This window comes from Protopterus annectens, chromosome 10.part0, assembly GCF_019279795.1.
Source record: "Protopterus annectens isolate FY-2018-M chromosome 10.part0, PAN1.0, whole genome shotgun sequence".
NCBI classification, from domain to species: domain Eukaryota; kingdom Metazoa; phylum Chordata; order Ceratodontiformes; family Protopteridae; genus Protopterus; species Protopterus annectens.
In genome coordinates, this window is record NC_056744.1 from 533,727,473 (window position 1) to 533,747,424 (window position 19,952).

Consider the following 19,952-nt stretch of genomic DNA (forward strand, 5'->3'; position numbering starts at 1 on the left):
TTACAAGCTGTTACAGTCTGGCTGCATATCCACTCTGCTGCACATACACACTCACTTATGAAAACTGACATCTTCATAAAAACGTTACTCAAAATAATGATGACCAAGAAAGGTTGTCACAGTCTGCCCAGAGCTACTTAAATCCTGTGGGGTGAAATGAAGGCTTTTGTAACTGGGACACAGCTTGTCAAGAGAATTTCTTTCCCACAGAATGGAAAGAATTCTAACTCAGTTGACTTTAAAATAATTAACAATCATTGCTTTATTAAATAATGTGTACCAAGCAATTACCTACACAGATGAACTTGATACTGTACACCTGACAGGTAAGTGAGAAAATGAACGCAGGTAACAAAAGGTCATATATTCTTTAACCAAGTGTCATAGTCTTCTTTGCTATTAAGTAACAGTTTTTTTTTACTTCACTGCCGCTGGTCAGAATTACAGCAGCAAGAATAAGGAATAGCAAAAACAAAGGAAATGGACTGTTAACAATCAGCAATCTCCCAAATCAACTGACAGATGTGTTTTACACTTTGAACAGCTTCCAGCTATTGCAATAATAATAAAACAACAGCAAAAGAAAACGGAGGGGCAAGTGTTGCACTTTCTTCTTAGCTAAGAGGTAGTGAGAGAGTATTCTTAACCTAACCAGATAAGGTTGCCGTTTGGTTCGTGTGTGAAAGAATAGCGAGGTAAATTGGCTCCTCAGATTAGCATGAAAAATGTACAAATTCTTTGTTATTTTATATTTTGAAATTTTTACACAGCTGAAAAATTGTCCTTCAGTGACAAAATGGAAAAGGGTCTTACTATGATGACAGACAAAAACAAAGAAAACAGAATTCAAAGAAGTGTCCAAATGTATTGGTTTGTCTGCAGGAACCCCCACAGAGGAGGAGGATTCTTAACATTGTGTTGGTTTGGTTCACTTCTACTGGTTAGGCTCAGCGCGTTGGCTCACTTTCAAGGAAAAAGGAATGAAGAAGCCAACAGGAGAGTAAGACGTGTTTGTTTGGAAGTTAGTTGGAGGTATCAGAGTGAACACTTCCTGGTCCTTCTGTGGGTGATGTCACTGAAGACGGGGTGGTCGCATCTTGCCAGCCTCCATTAGCCTGTTATGAAAGGAGAAGATATGAAAAAGAAGAAGATTTTTAAGAACTCGAGTGACATTTTTTGGCAAGTACAGCATTAATTCCACATTTCAAATAAGTGCTGAATTTATTGCAATTCTCTGTTTCATTTCTAATTAGACTTGGTTTTAACTCAGCAGTTGTTAAAAGATTGGCACATATAACAATCCCTCTATTAATTATAATGAACAACAAGTACATACAACACAAAACTTCAAGGAGCAGGTATTTTGTTTATTAAGAAAAAAAGAGAGCCACTAGAAATTTGCTACTGCAAACTATATTTTTAACTCTCTGTAATGCACAAATGGTGAAATATTTCACACGCAGATATATATATATATATATATATATATATATATATATATATACAAAAAGATTTTCTATATTACAAGTCTGGTTACTAGACATAGAAAATTACTATACTTGGAGGTTGACATTAAGTGATTATGTTTCTCCTCTGTTATGTGACCATATCCAGACACTATATATATATATATATATGATAAAGAAGAATTGAATATTAGTTATTTCATTACATACTTGCCTACTACACAAAAAAGTACATCAGGGCTAAACTGCTAAATATTATAAGTTAAAGGACAACCATACTACAAAACATAAAAAAAGGAAAACATATTCTCTGTGACTGATGATTCTGTCATAAAAAGCCTGTTTCGGTGTTCAGTACCTAAGTTTTAAGAATTTTTTTCTTGACCCTTTACCTAGTGCCAGTGACCTACCTAATTACTTTGCATTCTTTAATGTTGTAAATGTCAGAAATACATATACTACATCCATATTCAAACTGCGTATAGGACATTACAATTGATGGCATGAATCCAGATTAAAACACTGACAGTTCAAAATGCAAACACTCAAAAATCCTAATACCAAAATACGAACAGTTCATAAATATCGACAGTCAAAATAATGACAATTCATCATATTGACAAATCAAAATAAAGAACTTGCGGTACTGTCCTGTTAAACCCCTGCCACTTTGCGCTGCTGTGTTTTGCCGGTATCGCCTCGCATTTGAATTTACTTATTGGGGCAGACTTTCTTGCCCAAATCTGAAACTGGTGCTTAATTTAACAAGCGACTTTAACATGTGGTGCTTTTCCGCATTACGGCATGTATTGCAACACAATCAAAGCAGTACTGAAATAAAACAATTTGTATAAACTGTAAGCATGTCACGCGGTTTCAGTTTTGCCATATTTTAACCTAGTGCCTCTCAAAAGGGTTATTTCACCACAGTATAACTTACATCACATTACTACATACTGCACATCTGACATGTTTAACCTATTTCTAAGCACAATTATGAACAGGGGAAAAAAAAACAGCAACTGCTACCAGCTACTTTAACAAAACATTGGAATGTACTTATTACGGCAGACTTCCTTTTCCAAATCTCAAACTGGTGCTTCATTTAAGAAGTGAGTTTAACATGTGCTAGTTTTCCACATCATAGCATCTATTACAACAGAATCAAAGCAATAGTAAAATAAAACAATTTCTCTAAAGTGTAAGCTTCTGTTGCTGTACTTGTTTGGTGTAGGTCATAGCCAAAACAATACTTCACCCACCTGATAAAGCTGAAAATGCAAGGAAAGCTCCTGTCAAGGACAACCTGTGTAAAAATGGACTAGCTTTCTAGAAACATAACATGCTCCAAACATAGCAGCGCAAAGTGGTAGGGGTTTAACCTTCTTTGTGTATTTCTTTTTATGTCATCTTTGTCAGTGTTGTAGGAAAGAAGGCAATGCAAACTGCTAATGAAATACCGTCAAAACACAGCAGCGTGAAGTGGTAGGGGGTTAACGGAAAAGTACAGAACTTGCAATACTAATAAAAACACCCATACCCCACAGTAAATAAATCACAAAAACAACTACACTAAATTAAAAGAAAACAATCAAACAAACAAATCATAAGCATAGCAGTACCATAGGATGTTGTAAGTCTGAACAGTGGTAGAGTTATGGAAAGAGATTTTTAGGGTAATATACAGGGTTAGAATTAGCCCACATTAAGAAGATAGTGCAGAGGGCTTTACCCAGCACCGTACCTTAGCAAAACCCTTTCTGCAACACTACCCCTGCACAAGACAGACTCAGTCACTGAAACACACACCAACAAGCATAGCATTAAAGATAACACCTTACTTAACTTTAACTCTAATCCTAACACACCAATCGTACATTCACACTTACCAATGTCTTCACTCTGAACTGTCTAAACTCTGAAGTACCAGTATTCTGATATACTTAAGTTCACAATGTCCGCATTCTGAATTGACACCATTTGAACTGTAACCAACGTGATAATGATAACAACATGAGATTCCAGAAACAGCCAAAATAGTGTGCAGCGAAAGGCAGAAAGAGTATCGTGCAGAAATAAGAGAAAATAATGCTTAATGTTGTCACTGTATGCAGCATTCTTATGGATAGATTAGAGAGATGCTCTATCACCTTGTGATGAGAAAAACTTGACATTTGAATGGAGAGGTCCTTATGTAGAATATCTTCATCTACTCATCTGCATACTGTGGGGGATTTATATGAATAACAAAACTTCCCAGCATCATTTCAAACCTTTGGATTTCATCTCTGATCCATTAAATCGCATTCCTTTTTTTTTTCCTCAAACATTTTTTTTTATTTTTCAAATACATTTGAATGAATTCCATAGTATTTATACATAACATCTTAAATAACTATGTACACTATTTACATTAGCCTGACACTATAAGAGATCCTAATGTATACAGTTACTCTATAAGTATGTCCAATCCATTATCAGAGTGTCTGATCAATTATTGTATAGTGTCAATCAACTATATGACTTTTCCCCAAGGGTTGTTGATAAATGCCTTTGGATAAATTCTTAGTTCTTCACTTTTAATTTCCAATAATGCTGTGGTCTTCAGTAGGCTGTAGAAGTCTTCCAAAGTTGATATTGTGTTTGTATTCCAACTTTTTGTTATACACTTCCTTGAAACTGCAAGTATAGTCCCTACTAGATACATGTTTGACCTATTCAAATGAGGACTTTTGTTCACAATAATACAAGAGCTTTAGTTAAATAAAATGATTAATTAAATAAAGCTTGTAGAAAAGTTAATACCATTCTATAATGGCTTAATTTTAACACAATCAAAGAAAATGTGTCTCCAATCTGCATTGTGTACTTGCTCACATCTACAACATATTCATTTTATGGAAGAACTAATTTTACTGATTCTGCCTGGGGTTAAGAATGTAAATCACATTTCTGATAGAAGCTATAGAGAGCACTCTGCTTTTGATAAAAAAAATTGGAAAACATATACATGAAACTTAACGTCTGAAATGCAGGTGATATGTAAGCAGGCATAAGATATATAAGAACATACTATTGGCTGAAATTCTCCAATTATAGCTATGATTTTTAAGTGTAATATCTGTTGACTGTGATTCCATTATAATTAGTAGTATTCTATACATAAGCAAAATAAAACATATTCTAAGAGGAAGGATTGTTCTGGCCTAAAATGCCAAATTCCATGAAATCTAATGTACACATGAACTTTCAGGACATGGACAACCCAAATTCTGGAGTTGTAGGGTATTTTCATAGAAAATGGTAAATCAGTGCACTTGTACATAATACACAATGTCCACTCAAGTCTCCTTGTTACATTAAGTTAAATGGTATAATACCCCCCAAAAGGTCTTACAAAAATAAATGCAGTGAGATGTCACTTTTAAAAAGTAACACTTTTTATTCTAGGTGGACTTAATTAAATGCTCATAATCCCCGATTTTGATGTAAAAAGTAGAATGCAGCATGTTATAGACATAGACGAGGCTTGATAGTAGTACAGTTTTGTTTATTGCCTTTAAGACAGGAGACAGAAAACCACACTGGATCAAACAGCACTTCAAAACCAATAATTTTGGGCAGCATGAGCTCCTATACCTTCATGTTGGGTACTACATCCCCGTGTTATTATGTTTTGAGGTTGGACTACTTTGAGGATGGTAGAATAAATGTGCAAGAACTTTCTGGAGATACAACAAATTCAGAGTTAAAATACAATACTGTGAAAAAAAGAGGCTCAGCTCTGACATGGGGGTGCAGAGGGCTCTTGATCCTCTGACAAACTTTTATACTGTAATTATTCTTTAGTGCATTTTTTTTTTCATTTTTAATTTGTGGAATTCAACTGTGTTATTTTGGTAAGCTGAATTTGGTATAATGAGTTTTGGTATACTGTAGTTTGACAGGATGAAGTAAACACATATATACTTACAAATAAAATGTTTATTTATCAATACTCTAAATTAAATGTTTATATGCCGATATGGTGTGGCATTATCAATAAGTTGTATAACTAGCCCGCTGCTTTTCTTCAAGATGCAAGGGCTACTTGCAATGTCCAGTAGTATTTACTGCACATAAATTTAACTATATAATGTTACAGTGGTCTTTTTGTTGACTAAAATCCTGTTCGGTTTAGAAAGGAGTATTAGAGCATGCAGATATTTACAATGAAAGATGCTGTTTCTCATTTCTACATGGTTGGCAAGTGAATTCATGGACTACTAAACTCTGACTGGCATGCAATAATTCACTATGTGGAAGGCTGTCTGAAGATGTGCCATCTGGAGATAAGAACTGCATCTGTGAGCCATCTCCTGCACTCCCCTGGGAATGGCTCACAATGCTGTAGTGTTAAAAACTGAATTAAATCTCTAAAGAGCTAGTGTCCCCTTCCAGTGCAGGGTGAATGCAGACATGATGGCCGTGCAGGCTATCATATCTGCATTCAGCAGTCCACCCTACAAATGGACCTGTTGCAGTGGATGGCCTCTTGATCATGCAGATCTGGTACCAGGTCTGAATACAGGTGGAATTGCTGCAAACAAACTTCAGCTGATCTTGATGGCTGCAGTGATTCCTCAGGGAAGTCTGGACTACACTCGGAATAGGTAATGAAATTCATTAGCACAGACTGCTTTGGAATTTTATTATCTGTTCCAGGTGTAGCAAGAGTTAATCTATTCAAATGAATACCTTGGCATGGGGAGGTACTGAACTGGGTGACCCCTAGATGATGTTATCCCTGTTGGACAGGTTGGATTGCACAGTTTGCTATATAAGAATGGTTGGTCTCCACCATCCCACTCTCTCCATGCTGGGCTTTTGGAATATGGGCCATAGATTACAAACTTCTGTTGATATTTTGTCACCGCCTGCAGTGTTTCAGAAAGAAGCTGTGAAGATGGCTGAAGTACTTAAGGCATTGTTAGCATTACTGATGCTATACAGTTATGGGTATTAAGCTCAAAGCTTGTGAACTCTTTTCTTAACAAATGGGTCAATTTCTGCTGAGCTAAAATACACTGGACAATTAAGATTAGACATTAGCTATTAAATACACCTGTAGTGAACCTAAGTGTAACAAAGGGGGTTGGCCCTGTGCCATATTGAACTGAAGGTTTGAAACTACCTAAGGAACACATCTTAATCACATGCATATATGATGTATAACTTGGATCCTTTGTTTACATACAAAATACCAAACTGACATTCAAAAACAGTGTAACAAGTAACTGAATGGATGGAAAACGTAAAATCCATAGCAATGTATCACCAACAAGGATAACTGGACATTTAAGTCTCTCAGTCATCTATGCAACAGCTCACTGACAGTTTAATGCAGCTGATTAAGGTTATAAGCAGCCAACAAGCTTCACATAGTAGTTCTGGCTTGCTTCCCTTAGTCGCCATTTGTTTAATGCTGTCTCTAAGACAGTAGTCACTTAATCAGAAAGTGCTATTTGGAATTATCTGAAAATGGACCTCAACCAAGGTAGACAGTGTGGTTAGTAATATATGCAAGCATAAATAAACAGAGTTACCCTGAATAATGACAAAGTTAACATGCATAAAATCAGGAAAAAGCAGGACAAACCCTGAATGCTCAAAGTAAGTATATATTTTAGGGACTTGTTATTCTACATAGATGATCAGTTACTTCATTTACAACTGGCCGTGCCAGCAAAGAAGCCTTGAAAACTCTAGGTCTTTAACTAAGATGTCTAATTTCAAGGAGTTTTGATGCTTTAATTAATTCTTTACTCCACTGATGCATCGGAAGGTGGAGTATTGTCTCTGTCTGTGAGATATTCACAAGAAGAAATATTTTAAAAATTCAGTGGATATTCAAAGAGAAATTGCACAGCATGAGACAACTTGACATTGATGTGCTAACCTAGAAAGTGCTGCAATACTCCGCTTTGTCTTCGGAACTCTATGCTTAAATAGATATCGGAGAGTTAAAGAATTAAGAAGGTTTACAAGCAGGCTCCAGAGAATTAAAAAGGTTTACAAGCAGGCTCCAGAGAATTAAGAAGGTTTACAAGCAGGCTCCAGAGAATTAAGAAGGTTTACAAGCATGTTCCAGATGAGAAAGGTATTAGTCACAGCGTAGTACAAAAATGAAATAAAATGGCAGTTAAACATCAGAAAACGGTGACAGCATTTAAAAAAATGCTTGAGCTAATGAAATTGTATGAGGCATGTATAATGGGACACCTATTGTATGAGCCATGTACAATGGGACATCTATGCCTCACTGCCTGACTAGAGTGAGTATGAGATTTGATTCTGTTTTTTTTTTTTTTTTATTGGTATGTAATTATGATATGTAAACCATTAATTAACTTAAGAGGGAAAAAATGCAGTGCCTTAGTCATACACTTCTGAGATCTGTCATAATGTGTTAGGATCAGTTGTTTATAAACAGGCTGTTGATTCTGAAGTGGATTTTGAGTAGCCCCTGTTGCTGATGGAACAGGACTAGAATGCCTGATCAGCTGTCTGAGAACCTGCAAAACTAATTACATATACCCTCATACAGACCAGTTTCAGATAGTCCCCAGAGCAGGATCTCCTTTATGACCAAGACAAAGGCTATGTGAACACCGCACAACAGTTCCATGACTCTGATGTACCACTTGTCATACAGACGTTGACACAGACTATTGCAGTGGCTATAATGAAACTTTCCTTAAGGTTATTCTGTTCACCAGAAAATGTTGTGCAACTGTCAAAAGCACCAGGCAGCTGTCAGGTGCTGAATCTCTCTTCTATCTTCTATATAATGTATGTTCAACTTTATTGCTTGCTTTATTTTTGCTTATTGTCTTCTTTTATTGTATCCGCAAATTGTACTATTGTGTGATTGTCTTAGTCTTTGCAACCAATGTTGATTAGTAATTCTATTCAAATTGTACTGTGGAGCTTTTCTCCTTGGGCCTCCACTGAAAATGGGCTCATACCCAGTTGGACTTTCCCAGTAAACAAATGTCAAATAAATAATATAAAAAATTATGCAACAATGAGAAAACAAGTTCGAACACTGATGGTCCCTTCTCTTGGGGATAAAGCACAATGCCATCATGTTTTTTACATAAAGGGAACAGAGGATATCATTAGTAAGAAATCCATGATAAGTTTGAATAGCATCACTAACGCACCAGCACCAGCTTACACTTGCCTTAGTTTTTTTTTTCTACATGACCTTTCCCTCTATGCCTACCAACTATTAGACCTCCCGCATCAGAATTCAGCCTGTTTGTTTCCTTGTTTTGGTCACTGCAGCATAAGTCTGACACCTGGCCAGACAGGCCATTACCCTGGCAGCTCTGGGGGATGGCTTGCAGTTTTTCTGTACTGTCTGCAGTGGTGGTATTTTGGATATGACTGCAACCCTGCCTCTGCTGGCTGATGTGAACACACACGTTACTGTGGGGCACCTTATACTCTCCCGTATGTGCTGCTTCTTCACACATGCAGTGACACCTTCTATCACTGACTTGGGATTTCCAAGTCCAGTGCAGACCATTCTGATGCCTTGCAAGTCTGTGTTCCTATGGTGGAGATCAGACAACTAGAACTACCACTCCCTCCCTCAAGCATTGGCCATGCAATCACATTCTCTCCGACTTGTTTTTTCTAGCACTTAAGCTGCTATACAAACCTGAGGCAAAAACCAAGGGCTTATCTCTCTGTTTCACTGACTCAGGCCGTACCAGCCTTACATGCTATTCATTTTATCTGAGGCACCATAATCGGAAAACTGGTATAACAGTTGTATAACCAGCTTGTTGGTGATGTCCATTAAATGAAAATCTAAGATAATTTCAAGGGGTCTGTTTCCTCACGTGAGCCTTTCAGGGATTTTCTTGGTATATAAGAGGGGATAGAAAATCCATCAACAAAAAAACTGAACCATCTTAGTAGGAACCAGTGCCACTCTAACTGTGGAGTTTAACAATAACATCCTCTTCTTTCTCTTGTTCAGGTAGCCAATATCCCTTCAGAAACATCTAGGGTTTCCAATTGTCATATACTGGTAAGAAGTAAAAAGGCTGCATTTGTTCAAATTTTAATTGCATTCATGATTTTATAGATAAGTGATACAAAAAGCTATTACATTTACAGTGGACTGATTTCTATCCATGGTGAGAAGAATTCCTTTTCTGTATATCCAGACACAGATGCCTAAATGCACCTACTTCACTCCAGGTCTTACCTAAGATACTGTAAAGCTTAGCCATGTCCAGGGGTTATGCATATATTATTTCAGCTAATATTTTAAAAGCACAGAAATTACAAGACCATATATGGTAATCCAAGCCTCTGGATATCCCATTTTAATCATAGTCAAAGTCAAGTCAAAGTAAACTTTACTGTCATTTGGAACTACACATGAGTTGCCTAAATTAAATTTTGTGCATCAGCTCAGTTCTTGAGATTACAAAGGAAAGTGAAACAACACATACAAGTAGAAGAATAAACATAACTAACAAATACATTAATTCTCCAAATACATGAAAGAAAGAGAAGAGACATTTACCAACACTCATATACAAAAAGAATACACTCCCCTGAGCATAGGTGCTGGAAGCTGTTAAAGACTGGGAGGGCGGAGGGTGACAGGAGCACTTAGTGAACTAAAAAGGGTAATTATTTTATAACTATCTGTTACCACAACATAGGTTCACTTGGAGGACATTTTAAGCTTAGCCAATTCCCTTTTGGTGCTTGAATTAACATTTTCTGACTGGTCTTAGCTATCTCCATGGCTGATAATTGTATATTAGCCATAGTGAGAACAACTGTTATCATACCATAGATAATTTGAGGGGGCCATGTAAGACCAACTACCTCAACAGTAAATCCCAACTGAACAAACAAATATATGTTGACTTATGTAACAAAGCCAAAAAACTCACCAAAACAGACAAAACATCTTACTACCAAAAGTTACAGGATAAGCACAGGAACAACCCCAAAAAATTTTGGGCAGCAATTAACTCTATTCTACAACCAGGTAAAACAACTATCCCAACCCCAAAAATAGATAACAACCAAGAAGACATCCCCACTCAATTTAATAAATACTTTACAGAAACCATCCAGACTCTTGCAAACAACCAGCCCCATGACAACATCCCCAACCCTGCAAATCCACCCCCTCATCCCCAACTAACAATTGCCCCAAGTTCAGCTTCCACCCAAAACCAATCAAATCCATTGAAAAACTACACAAGCTCAAACCAACGTCTCTAGCCACAGATAAATTATCCACTGAATACCTCCACTTGGCTGCAAATGCCATATCATCACTCTACATAAAGGGGGAACCTCCCTGGAACTCAATAAATACCACTCTATAGCCATACTACCCTCTTTATCTAAAATTTTAGAGAGGGTAATACACACGCATCTTATTAAATATCTCCTAGAAAATAATCTAATAGCAACACAACAACATGGCTTTAGACCCTTCCATAGCACTACCACAGCACTGTTCACCAACATTGTCAGTACTCATAGAAACAACGGACCCCTTATATCTGCCACCTTCCTTGACTTGTCCAAAGCATTCAATATGGTTAACCACAATAAACTCCTTCTTTCACTAGCAACTCTAAACCTTACCACCCGTGCCATCTCCTGGTTCAAAAACTACCCAGAGGGAAGGAAACAAGCTGATATGTGGCAAAACCAACTCCAAAACCAACTCTCCCCCTCCCTACCAGTCTCCCTAGGAGTACCCCCAGGCTCCATTCTGGGGCCACATCTTTTTACCTTCTTCACCAATCAGCTCCCAAACAGTATTCCTAAAGCCTCAATAGTGCAATATGCAGATGATACCACCATAATATGCACAGCCAAATCAATTGACATCCTTCACTCCCTAACACAAGAATGCTTTTCCCTAGCAGAAACTTGGATTACAAACCAAAGGCTCATTCTGAGCCCAAGTAAAACAAAGCTAGTACTCTTTAGCTCCCACAGAGCCACACCTCCCACTGATTCTTTCTTCATCTCCTCCTTTAACAAGATGACAATCACAGCCACAAATCATACCAAACTCTTAGGGGATGAAATAGATAATCACCTTAGATTTGACCTACATATTACAAATGCCTTCTATGAACACCTTCAGGACTGCATGGATCAGGCAATCCCAAATAAAACCAAGACTCTTTCCACCAAGGGCAAACGTCCAGTCTGGTGGACCCCAGCCATAAACAAACTTTACAATAAGAGGAGAAAGCTATTACATGATAGAGCAAAATCCCAAAAAGGGAAGGCATCTTTGATCAGTACTAGCAAGAAACTACGATCCCTCATAAAATCATCAAAGGCCAACTTTGAGAAAAAAATTGCCATAGATTCAAAAGACAATCATAAGGCCTTCTTCAGCTATGTCAGAAACCTGGGTGGAAACTCCCAGATATGCTCAGAATTAGTCCAAAATGATACAAAAATCACTGAGCCCACAGACATTGCCAACATACTGGCAGACAGGTTCAGCGCAAACTTCACCCCCTCTCCCCCCCAAAAGGAGAGATAACTATCCCAACAGAGTGTAGCCTCCCAGACATCTCAAATGCGCAGGTGAAAGCTGCTCTCTCTAAAGTTAAAAACACAGCATCAATGGGACTGGATGGTGTCCCCGGCTGTGTGCTACAGGAACTCAATAAAGAACTAAACCCGCACATAAGGCAGCTGTTTAATCTTAGCCTTACCACAGGATATGTGCCCAAGGAGTGGCGTACGGCAACTGTGGTCCCACTCCACAAAGGTGGTGCCTCTACGGACCCTGGTAATTACTGCTCCATAAGCTTAACAAGCCTGGTCTGCAAAGCTATGGAGAGGATCATAATGGAACTCATAAACAAGGACATAGGGGACTTGCAGACCTTGGACCCAACCCAGTTTGGCTTTGTCAAGGGCAGATCTTGCCTTTTGAACCTGGTCGAAGCTTCTTGAAACAGTTACCAAGGCCATTGATGAGGAAAGGCAGTCCATACAGCCTACCTTGACCTTGCAAAAGCTTTTGACACAATACCCCACTCGGGTATCATAGAGAAACTTACCAGCTTAAATGTAAACCCATATGTCACAAGATGGGTTGCAAACTGGCTAAAGGACAGAACCCACAGGGTTAGAGTTGCTGGAGCCATGTCAGACTCCAAGCCGGTTACAAGTGGTGTCCCACAGGGCTCAGTCCTTGGCCCCTATTGTTCGGCATCTACTTCTCAGAAGTACAGGCAAACATAGGAGGACTATGGCTGACAAAGTTTGCGGATGACTGCAAACTGGGTGCCATAGTGGATAGTACATCGGACACAGACATCCTTCAGAGGGGTCTCACGGAAACTGATAGCTGGTGCCAGAGCCATGGCCTGAAGTTAAACGCAAAAAAGTGTATAGTCATACCCTTCGGGAAAAACAAGGTAACCCCAAGCTACCATATAGGTGGCAACCCACTAAGCACAGAAGAGGTTATCAGGGACCTGGGTACCCAGGTTGACAATGGCCTCTCGTTTGACACTCACGTTGCTAAAGTGGTTCGAAAGACCTTCTACATTGCCCATCTGATCATGAAGGGATTCACATCCAGATCAAGTGAGGTCATTGTTCCCTGTACTCTTCACTTATCAGACCAATGATCAAGTACAATGCCCCATTCGGGATGTATCTCGCCCGACACCTGCAGCAATTGGAGAGACCCCAAAGTTCCTCACCAAAAGGATAAAGGGACTCCAAAACCTGTCATATACTGCCAGACTGAAGAAACTCCAACTCTATTCAGTTGCATACCGTCTGCTCAGAGGTGACCTGTGCCTGACATACAAGGCCATGACCAACCCGGAATTAATGGACATGCTCCACCTCAAAAAATCCAAATCCACCAGAACCACTAGAGCAAGTGACTTAAACCTTAGCACGGATATAAATAGGATGTGCTGGAGGGATAGATTTATCACCCAGAGAATCCCCATGCTGTGGAATAAAATCCCGGTCCATGTGAGGCAGAGCACCTTGCTGGCTCTGTTCAAGAGAAATCTTGACCAGTGGATGGGAGATCGTAGGTTTACCCCGGGAATCATCTCTGTGTCACTGCTGGACAGAGGCACAACAAACTAATGGGCACATTATTTCTAACTTAAGGGGTGGCGTAAGCCACATAACTTTGGGCTAGGCTTATAAATGCCTTAGGGCAAATAGCCTAGTATAAACCTATGAACCTATGAACCTATAACCATAAAAAGTACATAAAAAACATGGCTTACTGTATCGCAATAAAAAATCCCTCACTGACCACTTCAAAACTACAATAGCGAGGACTCACCTACTATCCACCCTACTTTATGCCCCCCTGTGCTTACAAATCTCCGCCAATCTGACCTAAACAAACTTGATAGTTGTTATAATAAGATAGCCAAATTCGCTACAACCTCTCCCAAATGCCTAAATAATCTCAATTGGCTAGAACTACCACTACTGCTTCAACTCAATCAACTATCACTAACCCACAAAATAATACATAACTCTGAAAACACCCCAGCCCTACAAAATCATTTGCAACACTGTACAACCAACAGGTCCTTGAGGTCTAGCACACAAAACCTCCTTAAAGTAACCAAATATAACAATGAAGCTGGTAAGTCTGTCTATAGCCACTGTATAGCAAAAATCTGGAACTCCCTTCCTGCCACATAACTGACAACAAATCCCCATCACAGTTCAATAAATTTGTTAAAACTCACTTTTTCAATAATCGACTGCTCCTATAACCCCCCTGGCTAATGTCTCATTAGAACACTTCACCTAACTTAAGTAACTCTGCTAAGCCAGCCAATCATAGTACTGTACCCACTTAGGATTGTTAATCTAGTGCTCATCCCATTTCTCCAGGAGTTAGGGAAAACTACCCCAGCAATGTTGTGCTTTCCATAAGCAGCTAAAACCAGGTGAAGACATATGGTAAATCAATTTGGTATCCTTCTCAACTATAGTGAGCATCATCTGCTCTCTCGGAGTCTTATTCTAGGTCTCTCTGCTTTTACTCTGATAGTAAATCTATCACAGGAATCCTAAACTTAGGAATATCTTCTAAAATGTAATATTATATTGTAAAGAACAAATATATTCTATCTGTTAGTTAATATGTATGTCAAAGTCTCTTCTATGGCAATTGTATGTCAAAAGTCTGTCCTTAAAACTATGTTTTGTAAAAAATTGTTCTCTTGGAGCTTTTCTCCCTGGGCCTCCACTGAAAATGGACTTGTAATCCAGTTGGACTCTCTCGGTCAATAAATGTGAAATAAAAAAATAAATAAATAAAACTTCATCAATGTTCAGATGCCGATTCACTGTGACTGCCTCCTTGAACACATCCCAGTTGGTTCTTTCAAAGCAGTCTTGGAGTAGTCAGTATAATAATCATAGCATTTATATCATCCATCTAGAGGCCTTTTGCAGCTGCTGCAGTGTGCGGCATTATACTGCATTATACATTATATATGGGTGGCGCAGTGGTAGTTGTCACCTCACGGCAAGAGGTTCTCCAGTTCAGTTCTCAGCTGGAATGCCTTCTTTGCGGAGTCTGCATGCCCTCCCTGCATTTGTGTGGGTTTCCTCCGGGTGCTTCGGTTTCTTCCCATATTTCAAAGACATGCATCTGGAGCATTTCTCCAAGGCCTCCACTGAAAATTGGCTTAGTTCCAAGTTGGACTTTCCCGGTAAACAAATGTTGAATAAATAAAAATGCTGCCCAAGAGAGGGATGGAATAATGGCTGACAATTTTATATTTATTTATTAAAGGAAGCATAATTTAGCTCCAGATCTCAAACTGTATGAAGTTTACTGAGAGCCTTCCCCTGTCATATTTATGAAGCATGGTGAACTTTGAGGGAAGAAGACCGACTTGCATATATGTATGCCTATCCTCCATATCAATCGAATCGCACAATATCTCTGAAGTGGTGCTACCTTTAAATTAAATAAGTCCCATTTCTTACTTGCTTTGTGTGAAAAGTCATTTGTCACTGCTTCTTAGAACAATCTAGCTAATCAAATTACCACTTTGGACAATCTTGCTTTCATTCAGAAAAAGTTAAAAGTTTCATCCCCCTCAGGAATATAAACTTACCTGTTTCAGGAAGGGCAGCTAATCACCTAATTTTTCTGAACTTTGTTTTCTTTATTTCTTTTGTTAAATGTTAAGCACTCACTTTTACTACAACTGTTGGCCTATAATCTGACTTCTATCATGATACTATTGTTACTCATGTTTTTTTCACCATCTCCAAGCACTGGCTATATTATACATGACAAGCAAATAGTTTAAACTTTGTATATAATTTAGGTTCATATTACTTCTGTAGTAACATCATTACTGGATGTCTTTTTGATCTTTCTAATATGTATTATATTGTTCTGTGTATTGTAATACAACTCTGCACCAGTCTACCCACTTGGTTAAGAAATGAAAAATAAACAAATAAATAAATAAATGCATTTTTACACGTACTGTATCCTTCCTTGGATTCATGTATATCCAGTGTCACTCTCCTGCTTTGGTTGTTATTGAATGCAGCCATCCTGCCTTGCTGCATACAGAAAACCACTGGGTGGTCCTTCCAAATAATAAGGGTTCTCTCATCCTCCAGGAATAAGCCTTTACAGGTTAAAAGGGGGTGGGGGTCAAGGAGCCAGAAATTAGCTTGTGGATCGACAGTACACTAGAAGATGGTCCAAGTGTGGAAGGCATCGGAAGCAGTGCCACTCAGCTGCTCTGTAGCTTAATCTCTAATGCAGAAAACATTTGATGCACAGTGTCTTTTAACACTCTTTTCCACCCTAACAGCAATATACATAACATACCCACATACATACATACATACACACATACAGCAAATTGTCTTGGCTCCCAGTCACCAACAGATGCTACTGTACATGTGGGCAAACTCTTGGCTCTCTCATTGCTGTAGAGATGCCAAAAAAGATAATCCTTTTAGCCTATCCCTCCCTCATCAAGGCACATTCAAAGCTTACAATTCTGGCACCCTGTTCCATTCCTCGATCTGGCACCCATTAAGCTTTTCAAATTGAGGAACTTGAGGACCAAAAAAGGTCTGTTAGGCTCATATTACAGGAAAAAAAGTTATTCTTTTCTTTTTAGACTGTAACAGATTACTTGCTACATCTGTAGCAAACTACTTGCAATAGTTCTGACCACAAATATAATACCAGTATTCATTTCTGAATGCTGCTAATGTACTGAAGACTGATCAGAATACAGCAATCGCATCCCCCAACTCTGAGCCCTTGGTGGCTATACCCTATGATCCCACCCCCCAACACTGAGTACTAGGTAATTGTCTCCTATGTTCACACCCCCTTGCATTGAGCCCTGAGTGGTTGTTCCCTATGATCACACCCCCATAATGCTTAGCCCTAGGTAGCTGTCCCCTACAATCACATCTTCCTTACAATGAATCCCCAGGTGGCTGTCCCCTAAGATCACGCCCCCTAGCACTGATCACTGGGTAGTTGTCCCCTATGATCCCTCCCCCATGCACTGAGCCTCGGGTGGCTGTCCCCTATGATCACACCCCCTTGCACTGAGTCCTAGGTGGCGATCGCCTATGATCACATCCCTCTAATTCTGAGCCCTGGGTGGCTGTCCTCTACAATCACTTCCCCCCTTACACTGAGCCCTGGGTGGCTATCCCCTATGATCATACCCCCCCTTACACAGAGCCCTGGGTGACCTGTCCCCTTTGACCTACCCAAGTTATGCTTTTGTATCAGGGAAGTTGGACCTGTGGTCCCAGAGTCTAACTGTAAAGGGCAGCAATGCACCTGTCACATGTTCTTTCTGTTAAACTGCTAACTGTTGTAGCATTTCCTATAAGACATGCCAGGGTACAAGATTATATGCATTCTTCAGGTGCACAAGACACAGGCATACTTTATCAGCAAACTCCTATAACCCCTCCAACATCTGTGTAATGACAAAGAGTTGATCAATTTTTCCACAGACTAAAATCCATGCTATTCCTCCTGAATCAGAAATGTAAGTATAGGATAAAGTCTATTTCTCAACACAATGGCATATGTTTCCCCAGGGGGTCTAGGGATGGTGATCTTATTACAAACAGAACAAAAACTCCTATCTTTCTTTTTGGAAATGAGGACTGCCAGCTTCCCAAGCAATGTAGAAAAACATGCTATCCATGACACAGTAGCAATATGAAGCACCTTTAGCACAGTAGCAATCTGAAGCACCTTTAGCATCTCCAGATGGATCTTGTCCAGTCCTGCAGTCTTGCTACATTGGACCTCCTTAATCCCCACAGTAACTACATTAACTAAATTAATCTGTTTCTGTCAGGTGAGGAGAGTACAGATACTTGATACTTCAAATGAAGTAGTTTGAGTATTACAGAGTATTTCCATATGTGAATATAGAAGGGGCCAAGAGACTGACCAGATGATGGATACAGCTATGGCAATGCTGCAGACACTGCTATAGACTGTCGTACTGAACAACTATCATATGAAGAAAATCATAGTCCTCCAGTCAAGCTATACCTCATCTTTACCAACATTCAAAAACTTTCAGCAGTGAGCAAACGAATGAAATCTTGGACACAAGTGTCAGAAATAAAGCTCCTTAATAAAGTACCTGGGGTTACTCTCTGTGACACAGTGAGCAACATGGCAACTGAGCAACTGTGTTTACAGTTGTTGGGTTTTGTTTAGATGTAGCAGACCTTTGCCTAAGTATGGAATATCCATTTTCAGGAGATGTGCTGCATAATCCAGAACCTATCAAGATTTGTGGGATACTATTACAGAAAGCCTAAATAATCAAGCGCAGGGAGAAAATGATATGGACAAGGGAAATTAGATACTCTCAGATATTTTGATGTATTGTGAAAGGGTGAAATTTAGGGGCAAGAAGATAATAATGCCATTTTACCATTGGTTAGGCCACATTTGGTGTACTGTGTGCAACATTAGGGCCCATGATCGTAAAACAAAATCCCTATGGCAGAATACAAAGGGTGACAAGAACAGGTTCAAATGTAGTCGCTAGGTAGATAGTCCAGTAGAATGTTAAAGAGTATAGTCCAAATTCTCAAAATGTTGTCTGGTTAAATGACTTGCTCAAGGTTAGGCAGCAGGAGATGAAAACATGTAAACCTTTGGCAAAGGAAATGGCTCATTAACAAGTCATTTTAATTCTCTGTGCTAACTGCCAGACTGGTGAAGGATATAAAATGCATGACATGGACAGTGACCATGTGATTCTGGCCTTCTTTTTTACGTAGAAATGCATACAGACTGAACAGCCATGAAAAACAGTTTCTAGGGTACAGGAAAAAATGATGGAAACCCTGTGATTCATCTCATCTTGTTTTGGGGAGATTCTCTGAAATGTGCAAATTTCACCTCTCCTTGTTTTGAAAAATCCCCCAAAATGTGAATATTTTGGGGTGTGAGAAGACTATCAATGAATGATTTCACTAGGGTGTCCCTTCTTGAAAATACAGTGTTTATGAAATACAAGGTCAGACATCTTGGTGAAAAAGGGAACAGGCAATCTGTTATTTAAGCATATTTTTCCCTTTACTCCAAGGTTGTTTGACCTTAGTGTTATTTTTTTATTAGCACTTGGGGATTAGGGTTATCAGGAGGTACAGTTCCAATTTGTAATATTTTTTGTTTTATTCAATGTTGTGGTATGTCTCTGTTTGGGCTTTCTTAGTTGTGTGTTACTCATTTAGCTTCCCTTCGGTGTGTCTCATTGAAAGGATCCTTTATGGATTATTACAGATACATGATGAGATTTCCATGGGAAGACAGAAGAGAGCAAGTAGAAGAGGAAGTGATAAATACAGAGTACAGAAAGCAGAAGATCATGCAATAACATCATTTTATTAAGAAATAAAACAATATTTTTTTACAGAAATACTAGTGGAAAAGTTGGAATGAATTACCTTTTCGGCTACCAGAATCTAAGATAGCTGAGTCTTTTAAATATGCTTAAAATTCACAGAGATAAGGGTTTAAGGCTGAAGAGACAGGTAACGTTTGTATTGCTGTGTAAAATACAGAACTGAAGCACTAAATTCCACTATGACAACTAAATCTGAATGTTATATTTCTGCGTACCAGTTCTCATCTATTTATATCTCTCTCTCTATCTCCCTTGGTGTTTTCTGCTTAAGAAACTATTCAAATTATGACTTCTGTTATCAGTTAGTCACAGGCTTACTGATCGGTTAGTGTACTGGGCTAATGCTGATTCTCTTTGTCAAGGGTAAAGGGTTCAACCACTCCGGTGGCATAGAGGGATAAAGCTGACTATAGCCCAGGTGACCCAGGTTCAAACAGAGGCTAGGGTGATTAATGGAGCAACAGGGGGGGGTAGCTGGAAG

The 19,952-nt window shown here is 38.9% G+C and overlaps 1 protein-coding gene across 1 annotated transcript in view; it reads right to left on the reverse strand.

The window, feature by feature from the left end:
- Nucleotides 1-237: 237 nt before the first annotated feature.
- Nucleotides 238-19,952, reverse strand: part of PBX1 (PBX homeobox 1) — a 1,500,039-nt gene continuing 1,480,324 nt past the window's right edge. Inside the window, exon 9 of the mRNA XM_044085392.1 lies at nt 238-1,115. Coding sequence (XP_043941327.1) covers nt 1,023-1,115 — 93 coding nt within the window. The 3' untranslated portion in view covers nt 238-1,022. The remainder of the gene's footprint in view (nt 1,116-19,952) is intronic.